Source organism: Phyllobates terribilis, unplaced genomic scaffold, assembly GCF_046119375.1.
Source record: "Phyllobates terribilis strain yellow unplaced genomic scaffold, ASM4611937v1 Scaffold_2__4_contigs__length_985480577, whole genome shotgun sequence".
Lineage (NCBI taxonomy): Eukaryota > Metazoa > Chordata > Amphibia > Anura > Dendrobatidae > Phyllobates > Phyllobates terribilis.
The window spans coordinates 148,187,665-148,204,073 of NW_027362762.1; the positions used below are offsets into that span (position 1 = coordinate 148,187,665).

General features: G+C 39.6%; 1 protein-coding gene across 5 annotated transcripts in view; it reads right to left on the reverse strand.

Annotated features, from left to right (window-relative positions):
* Positions 1-726: 726 nt before the first annotated feature.
* Positions 727-16,409, reverse strand: part of MAP3K12 (mitogen-activated protein kinase kinase kinase 12) — a 226,305-nt gene continuing 210,622 nt past the window's right edge. For 4 of the 5 annotated variants that reach the window (XM_073662959.1, XM_073662962.1, XM_073662961.1 and 1 more), the window contains exons 13-14: positions 13,789-14,062; positions 727-12,305 (exon numbers count right to left, since the gene is read on the reverse strand). In XM_073662959.1, coding sequence (XP_073519060.1) covers positions 12,231-12,305; positions 13,789-14,062 — 349 coding nt within the window. In that variant the 3' untranslated portion in view covers positions 727-12,230. The remainder of the gene's footprint in view (positions 12,306-13,788; positions 14,063-16,409) is intronic. The other variant, XR_012270379.1, reaches the window with a different exon arrangement.

Below are 16,409 nucleotides of genomic sequence, written 5' to 3' on the forward strand. Positions count from 1 at the left end.
TATTGTTGTGTCCGGCCAGGTACAAATAGGCAGCTGGTGGTTGGGGGCAGCCCGTTCCTGCCTGCTGTACCTGGCTGGACACAAAAATATGGCGAAGCCCCACGTCAACATTTTTGGGAAAAATTAATTACAAAATTAATAATTTAGGGACTGCATCTTTATTAACCCCTCAATTGTCATTTAGTGTTAAAATAAAGGATTTTTTAAAAAGAAAATTGGCGTGGGATCCACCATCATTATAGTCTCTAGCGGAGGTTAAGCAGACGGCTGGGGCAGATGTTTGAAGTCTGGGAAGAGGGTAATACCCACGGAGCTTCCCAGGCTACTAATATCAGCCCCCAGCTGAATACCTAGCCTTTACTAGCTATTAGAATGGGGGACCCCCCCAAAAAATGACGTGGGGTCCCCCCTATTTTAATATGTTTATGAGTGACAGTTTTCCTGCTATATACCTGCATGTCATAAGAATTTAAATTAAAAAAGGACCATGTTAAATTCAAATCTGTTTTTTTTTAATTTTTACCGGTGTTTGGTATGCGTTGGAAAAGGGGTAGTCTTATACGGTGAATATATCCTAAACTCTATATTTTAACAGGAAAGTAGGGGGTCGTCTTATACACCAGGTCGTCTTATACGCCGGAATATACGGTATATACAGAGACATTAACATTTACATAGAGTAAAGCTATCCGCACAAACAGAAATGAAAACACAGGATCCTTTAAATACAAAATGCTTGATATTTAATAGGTAATGTGCAGGGACAATTGCTGGCAGCATCAGAGTCCGCCATTATCATAATACATACACACTAAGATGTACCGATCTGGTATGGAGTAGCACTGTGGGTGTAACATGTCAAAGGTATCAACCTCATGGGGCGTGTGTCAAAATCTCTTAATGTTAATATGTCGTCTTTTAACTTGTAGAAGCAAAACATGTCAGAATAGAACAAGACGGTGCAGTCAGCGGAAAGGGTGCAAGTGTAGGAAGATGTGATTATCTTTCACCTGTCCTGTAGTTGCCGATCTTGTATAAATACATTCTCCTCAGCAAACTGTGGTTTTGCATTTCTAGGCCAGGGAACTGTGGTTACCAAACAGATAATAAACCCATCTGGTTGGATGCTATAGGTTGCAGAATAATTGTAAGCTATGCACCATGTTACAGAATTGTCCCTGTCCCTCTCAAACAGTCATATTGTGGGCTTCACCAATATTTATGCATTTGCAGCCTATGAATATATTAGGAAATAGAATCTTCAAGGTTCCCATACAACTACGCCGATTCCCCCATACACATGAATCCTCGGCTTAGCCTGGCATCTGATCTAGCGGGAGAACATAAGTGTCGGGAGTTTGAAAATTAGCAGATTCCAATACACACAAGTTGGTTGGCTGATCTACCGAAATTGGTGGGTTCAACCGACTTTAATGTGTAAGAGGTAGGTTGCGTAGCTATAGTCGGTGCAGAGGTTGCTGTCACACTTTGGCCCTGGAGTCTAGAGGGGCAAAAAAGGTCCCTTTGGTCCATATAAGATGACAAATGCTATTGAAGACCTGTAATAATTGGATGACCTGCATGGCAACCGATGAGATTCAAGTTACACTACTGGTACGAGGACCTGTAGGCCAAAGTGAGAAGCTATAGGTAGCCCAGATATGTAACATGGAGGATCTGTAACAACCAGCATCTGTGAACTGTGTACCACAAATCCACCATGTAATATCTCTCTCCAGCCTAACACTAGAGTGTTTTACCAGTTTTTCATATCCTAGCTGTAGCACCTGAATCCCTGTCGTTCTTCTGTACCATGGATGACCAATCCTTGCCTCCCTATATTGACAGGTAAATTTGGAAATACATTGAGGCCTCTTGATATTCAAAGTAATTTACTCAGACATAAGGTTGGTTCAGCCCATAAAATGACTGCTTCTGTTGCATTTAGTCTTCAGTCACAGTTCAGTGCAGTGGTCCCCAACATGACGTGGTGGGAGCTGAAGTTTTGCAACAGCTTAGAGAATGGTTAATTACATACTGCAATCTTACACAAGCACCTTGGATAGTGAAAGGATAAACATTTTATGTGATCTAATAGCAGAATACTTCCGTATAACATCGCTCTATAATGTAAACCTTCATTTAATAATATAGATATTTAAGTGACTTCATGCACCTGCAGACCAGGATTCATGCCCTGACAATTTACGCTCTATCCATACACATTGCACGTAATACCCCTAAACATTATTACATGCTGTACTTCTTAGTCCAGTCTGCGCTTTGTCTTCTCTTATTATATATTTCCTCTTTGGTCTGCAGAATAAATACATTCTTTAACACATTAGGTTCTAGTGAAAACCACAGGTGAAAGGTCTCTTCTATTTTCTTCTAAATACATTTTTGTTCAACCATAACGTACCATGCAAACAGCATTTCTCACGGGTGCCATGTTGGAATTTCAATATGTCACTTTAAGGGCTACGTATGGCTTTCTGTATAGTTAGCTCTTATTTACATTGTAGCCTACGATCTGCATATTGTACTACCTAGATATTATGTTACTGCATTTTATTACAAACTATTAGCACTTGTCATAATAAATTGTGGCTCAAATAAAAAGTGTTGTCTGGTTTAGAAAATCTATATTAAAGTACCTTATTACGGCATTCTCAAGCTTCTACAGTCAAGTCCCTTATTAAATTCCTTTATCAATTTTTTTTGTGAAAGAGAGCAGCTGCAATGAGCAAAGTCTGGTGGATTCAACATATACACCTAAGTGTATAGATTTAATCAGAAATTGTGTAATGCTTCATTTCTCCTGCAGGGGCACTGCAGGAAATGTCACCACCCCTGACATATTTGTTTTAGTCAATACTTGAATTCCCTAAGAAATAACCAATGTGGAGCTTTTATCCTATCACTCTGCTTTGTGCTACTCCTCTGTTATCCCCCTTAATATATTTGAATATTGTTAACATTTCTCTTGTCAAATGGGCGTGTCCATTTACAGTCTGGAAATGTCAGCACTGATTGGATATTGTCAGTCTGCAATTAGGCCACACCCTCAATTGGTAACACCCAGTTGGAAATTTATTCATAAATTTCTAGGATGAGTAACAGAGAGGAATGGCACAAAGAAGAATTAAAAGAAAAGATTCCCCAGAAGTCCTAGAAGAAATTCTAATTAGTTCTAAAACAGTAATGTCAGGAGAACGGATAAAAACTTATTGCAGATCACTATGCACCCTAGCAGCAAGAAACTCTGTGATCGGCTTACTTCTGTAGATCCTTTTAACAAAAAAAAGGATAATCAAAGGAAGACAACCCGTTTAAGGTTAAAATGCAGCAAACATTGGTAAATTAAATATATTAAATTAAATAAAAAGATCTATTTAAATAATTTAAAATAAAGTTAATTATATAGATTTTTAATATTTAACAATCTTAAATAATAGTTTATCCTGGAATGCAAATTTAGGATTATTTCCCTAACAATCTGTAACCTGTTCAGAACTGTAGTGATATCTCAGGTTTCCCATTGCGTTCTACATATCTTGATATCCCTAGCTATACTAGAGATGCCTTGAGATCCATTAATAAAATGCAATTTTCTCTGTCTGATAAGCAATCATTATAAATGGAGTCAAGAAAACATTTTTTTTCGGATATTCTACACCGTTCCTTAAAAAAGTTAATTCTTCTATTAAACTTAAACTTTAGACTTGTTTTAAATCCATCCAAAGATCTACAGAAGTAAAGATTGAATAGATCTAAACTAAAACCATAAACTTACAATTGGTTTGTCTGCTATAATTTTATAAGCTGTCCAAATAACCTTGGCCACTTCTACCAATAATTGTCCTATTGAGATTTTAAGATTTTTACTGTCACAGATTCATATCTTGTACAAGGTGACAAACAATCCCCGTAAGTATGGCTGTGAATCCAAAAATCCCAAATATATATCTTTACCAGTTTTAAGGACATTATATTCAGAATTTTTCCTTTGAGAATGTTTTGCTTCTTCCCTTTGCTCAGGGATCCATCCTCATTTTTGGTTAAAAAAGATAATAGAACAGATCTCCCAAACCTTAGTCTGAATGCAACCTTTGTTGGTACAATGCTAAACTTTTATTATGTTTCATTAACTCTCGGCTACCAGAAATGAATAGACTAATCAAACACTCCGAAATACCTAATGCATTAAAGGGATTTTAAAAAATTGGACTAAGCAAATAATTTGTGTAAAAGTAAACACAAACCAAAATAATCAATATGCACTTTGTTAATTACCCCCACCCAGCGTCAACGATCTGGTGGTCCCCCGCCAGTTTTTACTTCCCTGACATTCCATATATGCATGTGATAATTGTAGCCAAGAAATAGCTTTAGCGATGATATTTGAGTATATGGCACAAAACCGTTTTGGGCAGTGACTGACTGCTGAAACCAAGTGGTTAAGCTTGATGTCCTCACCACAGGGAACTAAACATCGAACAGAAGGGACTACGGAAGCGCTGACTAACATAACTTTGTACTCATTAGTAGAGAAGGTGGGAATCGATTTGCAGGGCCCTGTCCAAAAGTCAGATCAGTATTCAGTGGCCTTCAGATGGGAGTCCTGAGAACCGCCTTCTACCTGCCATCAACCGAGGCTCTTCTTTTGATTAACTGGCATGGCGCAATGTTACGTGCTCGTCACGCAGCAACGACGTCACACCAATCAAAAGAGGAGTCTGGGATGCCGTCAGTTACAAGGAAGTTCTCAAGGCTTCCATCCATTGGCCACAGATTAATAATGTGGCTGCTCTATCTGGTCCTGCGAATTGATTTTCAGCATCTCTACTCATGAGGCTTCTGGTAAGGCAATTCTGTCAGTTTTGATAGCAAGAATATGTAAAGGTCCAAAACTTCTGTTGAACCCAACAGAGTGTCGTGGCTTCTGATATGATGGAATACCACCACAAAGTTGTGAACAAAGCCTAACTCAAAGCCTAACTTTTTTTTGTCCAGGACATCTCTTTTATGATTATTAGATGTAATGTATGTTTAAATAACTATAATAACCTAATATTTTCCCATTAATCTCGTGTGTTTTATGACCGCAGAATACATGTTCTGCCTTCTCCCATAGATGTTACCAAGATGCCTTCTCATTGAATATTATGTGAATTCTAATAGGGGTCTCATCATTATGCATTTGGTCCATTTGACAGAGTGCATTACAATAAACTACAGCATCACTGAGTTTAATTCATACCTCGCCTGGGACATAATCACCAAGCAAGGTTCCATCGTCAAGGACTGGTACCTCGAAATCCAACAACTGCATAGAAAGTAATGGAGTTTCTATTTCAATTGAATTAGGTTTAAATTTATTTTTACTAATTTTTACTACTAAAAGGGCTCTCTTCTGTAATAGAAAAAAAGTAAATCCTTTATGCCTATTAATTAGCAAATCACATTTGTATAGAAAAGTAATCACTATAGTACATCAAAATGCTGCTGTCTTTTTACACTGACAGAAACCTGAACTAGAATTTTAATAGGACTGGTGTCTATGAATATGTGCAATAGGAAGCGCATGCTCACAGACACCTGTTTTATGCCTGGAGATACCAGGAATGCTAAGGTAGGTAGAATCTGCTCGCACTGATCTAATATTGGAGATACCAGGGGTGCTTAGGTCAGGAAAAACTGCTGTCCACCCTGTCTATCTGATCTAATACTGGAGATACCAGGGGTGCCATGGTAAGTAGAGACTGCTCACACTGGTGTCCTTCTTGTGTATCTGATCAAATACTGGAGATACCAGGTGTGCTTAGGTCAGAAAAAGCTGCTGTTCACCCTGGCTATCTGAATGATCAGTGGATGCGTTAACCTGGAGATAGTTTGACTGTATTTGATATGGGTTCTTTACATCATTATGTCTAGAATTCAGAAATACAGAGTGGACAGCAGTGTGAGCAGCCTTTTTTTTACCACAGAACCCCTGATATCTCCAGTAATAGCTAAAAAAGACAGGGGGTGGGGCAGCCTCTTGTTATCTCTAGTATTCAATCAGATAGGCAGGGTGGATAGCAATGTGAGTGCTCTTTTTTTTACTTTAGCACCCTTGGTATTTTCAGTTTTAAATCAGAAAGGCAGGGTGGATAGCATGTGAGTGGCCTCTTCTTACCTCAGAACTCCTAATATCTCCAGTATTAGATCAGAAACACAGGATGGACAGCAGTATGAGCAGCCTCTTCTTACTTCAGCACTCCTGGTGTTTCCAGTATTAGATCAGAAACACAGGATGGACAGTAGTGTGAGCAGCCTCTTCTTACCTTACCACCCCTGGTATCTCCAGTATTAAATCAGAAGAACAGGATTGACTGCAGTGTAAGCAACTTTTCCAGTATTAGATCAAAATACCCACTGGTAGGACATCTTCCTACACATTAAGGGGGGTGAAGCTTCTTACTGCACGTGCTCACAGACACATGTCCTAATAACAATGGTAATTACCTCCTTTGACAAAACGAATGTAATTTGCTAATTAAACTTATTTAGGAATTTGTTTTTAATGGCATTTCCTTTCTCTTTATTTTAGGTTTCTACTCCCAAAGAACCCATTTAATAACAAATAAGCAAATGACACAAGGTGTGGTGTTGTATATCCAATTTTCCACTTACTCAATAAAATGCTTTATTCATGACTTGATGATCATGTTTGATGCAATCTCTCATTGTGATCTTTGAGTATATTTAGATATAGTGGTTCTTGCTGCAAACCTAATAAAAAGCCCAACCACTTTGTGTGAATATACCCTAAATGCATCCTAGTGCTTACTTCCCCTGTATATAAAAATTAGAACTCATATATGGGCATGTATACAAGTGACGGAAAGCACCTCGAATATCTGCCTCCTCTAGCACCCTTTGCAGAGAACTGCTCTGTAACCAAGTTCCTGCATAAAAGCCTCACGGACAATCCCTAAACCCAAACATCATCTATTGGAAATAACTCCCAGAAGTACAAACATGAGAGGTAAATTACAATGTGCAAAACTGCTGTAGTTTTTTAAGTAGAACTTTTTGGAGTTTAGAGTTTGAATATAATAATTTGGTTATTTTTTGAGCCAAAGCCAAGAAGGAATCTAGGAATGGAGAGACATATATGTCTCTTTTTGTCTCAATAATCTCAGATGATTGAACATTTACTTGGAAATGTAACATGGTTTAATAAGCAGCTGGCCACTGTAATTTTCCTTAATTTCTTACTGTGCACAATATTCACTAAAATGCATTTATGATCTGTAACTACAGTATACGCCATCAAAAACAATTTTTATCCAGTCAACGAAAAGTCCCTTTAGTCAGGACTGAATAGTTCATGTCCATGAGATTAAAGTTATCTAAGGAAAAAATGGATCTCGACGAGTGGTTTAATGCAAGGCTGGTTTACAGAGCATAGCACCAATGGGAGTTTGTCAAAAGATGTCTATTGTACACAGTGACTTGTAAGACACTTTATAGGACTGATAAGACATAAGGTCCATTTCAGTTTATATAAAAGACATGCTTGTAACAATCACAAATTTACCTATATCAGCACAAAATTAATCTGAGGCAGTGATCTGTGTAGAAAGCTCTCTGCCTATAAATCTATAGTAGGATATAGTAGGGAGCCACTTGGGGGTTAAAGAGCAGTTCCGGTATTCATGCATAAATACAGAATTGGGGCTATCTAGGCTCATCTTGTTTTTATGGTCCAAACATTTGGTAATAGGTCAATTCTATCCAATCTAGGGAGTTCCTAGACAGTGGGACCTCTTCTAGTGTAAGACATCCCTCTATATAGTAACATAGTAACGTAGGTTGAATAAAAACCTAGGTCCATCAAGTTCAACCTTTCTCCCCCAATTACCAAAACCTGAGCATTGGAGATCCTCTTTAGTGATTAGGGAGCAAAACTTTGGTTCTTTGAGCTCTAACTAAAATACTGTTCAAGCAAACCATAGTGAGTATCCCAGAACAAGTTAGAAGCCACTAAATGGCCTGACCGGTAGAGACATATTGCCGATGATGATCCAATGCCAGTGCATAAGTGACCATCTGGCATGAGTTGGATTTTACTCTGAGTATATATCTGAAAAAGCCCTTTTCATAAGTATATTTACCAACATAAACCGCAAATGTAGTAGAAAAATTAGAGTATGTTTCTTTGCGTTGTTTTTTGTGGTTTGGATCTCTAACCACCCTCATATTACCATACCATAATGCAGTGGCGGAGCTAGGATTCTCTGTACCTTGGACAAAGATACAGTTTGCTGTCCTAGTCCTACGTCTTTACATACTTGTTGGAATGGCTTATTGGTGACACCCCTGGCACCCACAAGTGACCCTCCTGCATGACAGAGTAAAGTACGGTAGGTAATATGGCAATAGAATTTGTGAATTGTGTTATTTCCAAAATTGAACATTGATGTTATAGCATGATCCTACCACAAATGACAATCACCTCTTGCTTTGGTATAGGTGTTCTGCAGATGACAAATATAGGCTTGTGTATATGATAGCATTTTACAGAGCCACACGAAAGCCAAACTGGGCAGGTCATGCAACAAGACAAAGAAGCAATGGAACCTGCATAAACTGGTAGAAAGCCCTTTGGTGCAACTGATCATATGAAAGCTAACCAATTCAATAGGAAGACTGAATCTCAGAGTATCACCAGGTTAGGATATGGCAAAAGCACACAATAAGCATGCCCCCACTCTATGCAGGAGATATGTACACTTTAAGAAACCTTTAAGTTAAGTTTAACATCCACTCGAGTAAAGGGACATTTTTACACTTACTACATGACATACCCAGGTTGTATCACCCCCCAAAATAAATAGAAATACAGTTTTAATTTACATAATGTTATCTATCCTTATTCAGTAGGTGAGATTAGATAATCCCATGTGAATGTTACAAGACACCTTTTCATGGTGTATCCACATGCAGTTACATTCAAAGCCTTTTAGATTAATTCCTTAATGTCAGTCTCTTATTGAATCCTATTGGTATAACTCCCCTTAGAAGCAGGGGTAATTTGTAAAGTACAAGTTATACTGATGCATCGAAGCCTACTGTGAAACGACTCACAACATAGGAGCTTAGTCACTAAATGTAAACTGTGCACAGTGCACAACTGGCTTTTGGATTATCCTCCCAACTCACATTAAAGGGGTATTCTCAAGCTGTCTCTTGAACAGTTCAAAGCTCTGCAATCTCCTTACAGTCTCCTTATTTCCTGGTTTCCAGCAGGGCGGGCTCTCCTTGAGTGACAGCTCTGGTGAATAGTAGAACTGTTGCATTACTAGAAGTATAATGCCCAACAAAAGTTCTGCTATAACACATTTTTCTATCAGTGGTTGTTCTGGAGTCTACACTGCTATCACTATATTAACACATAGAGATAACTGGGCATTATTTGAAAAAGCACACAGCTCTGGACAGCGAGAGGAGAGCAGAGAGCCTGCTCTGAAAGCTGCGGACTGGTGATTTATAACTGCATCTCTTCAGAAGATGAGAGGAAGGGGGAGGGAAGTGTGCAGCTAACCGCTGTATAGAAATCAATGAACTGGAGAGAGGTGACTGGGATGTTAAGAGTTAACCTCTATACTGGAATGTAACTACTGCTCTTAGCCAAAGTCCGGAGACCAAGCTCCATGGAAACCAGCTGTACTCTATAAAAGATAATTCTGTCATTGCAAACAGGAGAATTCGAGCAGAAAGAAAAAGCAAGTCAATTGCAAACCTGCTTATTTTCATGCCGTCTAACTAATTAAAGAAATTTAAGAACTTGAGAATACCTCTTAAATGCAGATGAATTTACTACAAAACAATAATCGGTTCAAAAAGTGTTTTGCGTCATTATGATTTCCAGCAGATAGGGGTGGCATGTGTAGCACAGTCTAAAAGATTTAGGCAAATTTGCATCTATAAAGTCACTCTATTTTTTTTCCAATATTTTTTTTAGCATCTAAATAGGCCCAGAATCCAGTGCTGATTAATTTCTTAATATATCCTAACACTCAGACATCATTTTTTTTCTGATAAAGAGTTCCAAATTGATCCTCTGTATACATAAAAAGCAAAATGATACTCTTCTGACTTCTTGCTGCTGCCACTACAAAGAGCTTATTTCAAACTGTTAATACTTTGTACTCAATAAGCCTCTGACATTTTTCAGTTTTCTGCTTTGATGACAGAACAAAATAAACCAAAGACTGCAAACAGAAATATGAACAGTTCTTAATAAAACAGTAAGCAGTAAAAGTGCATTTACACTGCAAGATTATTTTTCTAGGAACACTTATTTCTCGATTATTTTGCAGTCTAAACAATCTGCCGATCACCCGATGAATGAGTAAAATGCTTGTTTGTAGGGTGAAACGATCTTCTGGTTTGCCCAAAAGATCATCATTGTTATTAGTGCATTGTTCTGTGTAAACAGTGCTGCCAAGAACAAGTGCAGCCTATGTGCACTGAGCAATCTATTACTGATCATTCAGTGCACATCTGAAGCGGGGTCAGCCTGTGTAAACAGGCTATTAATTGACCACCGATCACCAAACAAGTAGCTGATCGGCAGTCACTAAGGGCAGCAGATAATGTAATGTAAACGGACATGAAGGTCCTGACCTATTGCTACCCCTTGAAAAAACTGCAAGACCCCCCGATCTTTATCATTTATGTGGGAGAATCGGAGCTCTGTATCACAAAAATAGCTCCAACTTCTATGAGGATATATTAAGACATTTATCAGCACTTGCTTGTCCTTGCTTGCTGTCCTGCGCTTGCCATTAGTGACTAAGCTCCAATATTACAGGTCAAAGCTAAACTCCATTACATTACAGTGCATTTCTACTGTCGAGAACATAATTCTAGCATATTGTCCATCTCTAGAGACCCTGAACTTCTGAAGACTTTACCATGCAGTGATAAATCTCTGCACTTAATATACAGTAATCAATTTATTGGTTGGAAATTTAAAGGATCGCTAATCCTAAAATACAGGTCACCTATGTCAAATTATCCAATAACATTCACAAATTCACATGTAGATGGCTAAGAACTCAAAAATGAAGAAAAAAAAACCATGGCATATGTGGAGTGCCTGTCTGGGGCCTACTCGAGCATATCAGTCTTAGGCACAAGCCCAGACTTACCATCAGTAACAGCTAATGTGTTACTTGTGAACAAACCCATAAGAACTACACCCTGATTTTCTTCTGCTGGGCTGTGGTGGCCCATAATTTTGTGTGAGACTATGTGTATTGAAGGAACCTCTGGTACTTTCCGTAGGCTTGTGATTATAGCTTAAATCACATTGGAATGTTTAATCATGGTACTTGTAGTGTGTGACTTTTGTGATACTCTACTGAAACTAGGTATTAAGCTTTGACACCTTGAGAAAGGTCTGGATACCAAAATATTACTGTTTGTGCTTTACATTAAAACAGTAATTTATCTTATAGAAGGTGACTTGGACACTTTTGCCCTTTTCTTTCCTTAGGTGGACCAAAGTGGAACCCACCTCAAAGCGACCACGTTATCCTTGGACCCAGTGCGCACTACACCCAAGTGGTATCCATTACCAAGCTTAGTTCCTATTCTCTGAGGGCCACAGGAGACATCCATCCTTACAGGTTCAACAGAAAATTAAGAAACATGGTTGTGGATCTCAAAAGCAGAATTGGAAACATTTGTGAATGTTACAAGATGACATCTCATTTTGGATCACCCTGTATTTTAGGGGTAGTGGTGCTTTAAACCAAGATACACAGTGATTGAACCATCTCAGCTCGCACAATCTAAAGACCAGCTATGTGGTTCAATGAGGACTGGAGGTAATTAGTGAGATTATATCACACCACCCGCTGCAGGTGTTTGCAGAAAGGAGGCAATTATTTCATTCTGTGCCCTTTATCTTCTCCACTGCCTTTACAAAACAGTCAGAATAGTCTCTCTCTGCTTTGGTGTGCAGGCTTATTATATTTCCAGTGCATCCAAACCTTGATCCCCTGCTAAGTGAGCGGAGATTGTGTGTGTCGTCATTGGGTGTGAGAGGCCGGGAAGTGTAGGACTGGGGTGTGGCTCAGTCTATTCACATATTATGTATTTATATTTATAGATTATATTTATATAAATATTTCCTCTATATACAGTCAGGAGGTATCTTTACTCTGGCATCACGAATTCGTTGCAGCCAGCGAGTGGTCAAGTTCGGTGCTGTCACAGTCGGAGTCATCGTACAGGCCAACATTCTGTAAAAAGAAAAATGAGTTACTATTTTATGGTATATTTCCCATTGAAGTCACACAAGCTTTTATTCATTTGTATGTGATATGTTTTGTTAAAGGGTCACATACATAGCAGTCACCCTCAACTGTTTAGTTATTGATGCATAGTAAAAAGTAAATATAATACAAACTTGACTTCCCTAATGAACCATAGTACCTCTCATGTAGTTCTCTATTATGTTAGAAAAACATTCAAAAGGTGGCCATCCCCATTAAACTAATGTAGGCTGAATCCATTCATTTCAGCGAGACCGGCTGACCATCCAATAAATATGCATTTGAAATAAATATGCATTTTGGTTTTACCTGTTCTAATGCTGCTGTTCGTTTTTGTTTCTGCACCTTTCCGTTCCTGACATATGGCCTCCTCTCTTTTTTGTATGTAAATGTAGTATTATATTTAATCAATAGACCTTAGAATAATAATTATTTCCACAATTGGATGTGTTAAAAAATGTTCCTGTGCTGAGATAATCTTATAAATGTGCCCCTGCTGTGTCCTGTGTAATGGCTGTGTCTGACCGTGCAGGAACATGGTCTGATCATACCACAGCTCCTGGGCAGTGAAGGACACAAAAAAGAGTATACAGACAGGACAGAATAGTATTACAAATTATTCTTTCTGTGAGTTAAAACATGTTTTTAAACAGACAGGGAAATGTATTAACTCACTTAAAGGGAATCTGAGAGCAGTGTCATGTAGGTAAAAAGAAGCTGAATCCATCGATGTATCACTTAGATTATTGGGTGCAGCCGTTCTGACAAAATCAGAGCTTTTAGATTTCACATGAAGCAGAGCTGAGAAAGCTAACCCCGCCCACACCAGGTTCTCCATGTACAGAGTCCATAGACAGTGAGCTGCTTATCACAGTAGGGGGCATTGCCGGACTAGTGTAGTTCACAATGTTAATTGCTTGACAAGTGACACTTCCCTGAATTCTGTGTTTCAGCCTCTATCTCCTGCTGTCTTCAGATTACATAGCAAAAACCTGCTGACAGATTCCCTTTAAAGAATCAGCTGTGATCCCGTGCTGTAATGTCTGTATACTCTTTTGCTTTCTCCTCTACCCAGGAGCTGTGGTATGATGAGACCATGTTCCTGCACGGTCTGACACAGCCATTACACAGTAGACAGCAGGGGCTCATTTATAAGATTATTTCAGCACAGGAACATTTTTTAACTTCCAATTGTGGAACTTATTATCATTCCAAGATCTATTGATTAAAATGAACTTTTGTTCGTGGGAAAACCAGTTTAACTCAAGAACATCAGATGGGTTAAACTCTAGCCCTGTTTAACAGTCACTATAACTATGTTCACCATAAAAACATTTTTTTTACAGATTTTGCCTCCTCTTCCATGGCCAAACCCTCAATAGGAGAAGGTGAAAGTTGTTTGTTACTGTCTTTATGGATATGTGCACAAATTAACAAATTCATATCTCACCTCTCCTGCTGTTTGTTCGTTGCTGAGCTGAGTTTTCACCTTCTGGACAACAGCTTCTTTCTCAGAGAGCCCATCAGACTGGGTCAGAAGATCCAGTGGAGGTTCTGAGCTTTGAGAAACAAGATCCTCGGAGCGCTCATCAGGGCGTTCATCTGTATTGGTGCTGAGCACATCTGGAGTGACGCTGTGGGAGAGATCTGTTGTGTTCCCTTCTTCACCATCTGACAAGTTTTCTGAGCTGGGAGATTGATGTTGAGACATCTCTGCCTGCCACCTGCACAGAAGACAAAATGCCATCAGTGACAGTTTAATGGAGGTGAAATAAAGTGGATGTCCATGACTTCTCTATTGATTGGGTCATCATGGTATGATTTGTGGGGGCCCCAGGTGTAAGCCTGACTGGTAGTTCCGGCATCCTTTGGTCTGAGCTGCAGTACCAGGTACAACCATTCCCAAATGATGGCCAATGTGCAAATATAAACAATAAGGAACTCCTGCATCAGACAGAGAGGCCATTAAAGGGGTTGTCCAGTACTCTGACAACCCTTTCTCAATCCCTATGTTTCCCCCCAGTAAAATAATAACACTTATACTCACCTCCGGTACAGGTGTTGTTCCAGCAGTGTCACACTCGCTCTCCCGGGGCTTGTGTGACATTATGCCACGCGATCCCTGCGGCCAATCAGCACTGGCTTTACTCTCCTCTCCTTCAGACAAATCACAGACATCCAGAGAAAGTGAAAGTTTTGGCTGCTCTCTCACTTCTTCCAGATGTTAATTACGTCCATAGAAGAGAGTGATGCCATCGCTGATTGGCAACGGGGATTGGAAAGAACCGGTGCCAACACCGCTGGAAGAGCACCCGCACCGGAGTTGAGCATAAGTGTTGTTATTTTTCTGGAGGGAAACATAGGGATTGAGAATGGACTTGTCTAAGTTGTTGACAACCTCTTTAACTAATAGTTTCAGACAATATTGAAAATATTCATTAGTTTTATTTTCAGATCCAATATTCGAAGATTATATTAGAGACCTACAGAAGGAGAAATCTGTAGGCAGCACACTCTCATGAGATGCAATGTTGGTGCTGGATGCTCAATCCTTCTGAGAAGACCACTCATGCTCATCCAGGGATCAATACTAAAACAAGTTGTAGGAACAGCGCACCACTGAATATACGTCAAAATACTCCTTATTCATGAAATCCAAAAGTTTACTCCACTTGTGATTATTCAGTCAAATGTGAGAGTGCAGTAGCAATGTTTGGGCTATTAAAAACACTTAGCCAGGTATAAGGTTGTAGCAGAAGTAGAGGATAAGTTGAGTTGTAATTCCATGATCTGAGGTTTTTATTACACTAGCACAGTGCTCTACCGGTTCTCTTCAGGGGCATAAAACCCCAGACCGTAGACATACAACTCAACCTATTCTCTCCTCTTGCAACAACCTTATGCCTGATGAAGGGGTTTTATACCCTAAACACTGCTACTATACTGCCACCAAAGACAATAAGCCTTTATTTAGTAATACCATTAAAAATATATCCTAACAGGGATAACAAAATACCAAACATTAAAGGCAGGGGACAATAATACTATCCTCCCAATGCAGAAAAGAGGGAATAAGGGGCTAAAGCTTTGACCTGGCGTCCCTCTACATTGTCCTACTGACATTCACTACCGAGCCTCCTGATGAACCTTTTATTACATTGGGGAAACGCGTTGAGGTGGTAACATGGACTCTAAGCAGACATGTATGTCTTTCAATGAGGAGGTAATAGGTATCAGTAACTATTAGCTATATTTCGGTTACTCTTTCTTTTTTATCCCTATGATATTATGTCATGTGTAAGGCAGCGGTGTTCACACCGTGCAGTAACTGAGGCAGTGACCCAAGCAATTCCAACATAAACAGCTTTTATGTCAGCAACTCACGGGTTAACAGAAAGTCCATACACAATGGTTGCCGAGGGCAAAGGCCGTGCCCGCCGCTCCGAGCCTGACAGGTGCAGAGGGTTTCCAGGCGTGGGTTCAGCCACCCTCAATCCTGCTGAGCTTCCCTGCTGTGCTCCTAGCAGTTTCCAACATAGAACAACACTAATCCTTAGTGCAGGAGTTTTCAAGGACCTGTGGCAAGAGCCACTGGAAAATCCGGGTTGGAGGGAGGAGGCCGCCCCACTGCCTCCTGTGACCTCCTCCCAGAAATGAAGGCCCTGCCAGGTTTTTACTAATCTGCCTTAGCCAGATAGCCTGACTAGGTCAATGCTCACCTTCATTCCTGCATTGCAGCAGCAGGTGTGTCTGTGACTGCAATGCACTCCAATGGATTTAATAGGTCTGTGTACACATTCTGGGGGAGATATAACGTCCCTCGTATACGATCCCGGTCACTGCCTCACACATGTTAATTATGAGTATATTTAGTAGCATTATCAAAGGTTAGGGATTGTTGAGGGATTACTAGGTGACTGACATTGAGCGGGGGCAACAATTATGCAAACTTAGGGTGCCAACCTCTGCGGCTTAGGTAGGGTCTTCTATAAGATTTAGGGCCCTTTTGGGACATTAGAGGTGTCTAGCCCCTTACTCCCTCTTATTTTGCATGTTGGGTGGATAGTATCG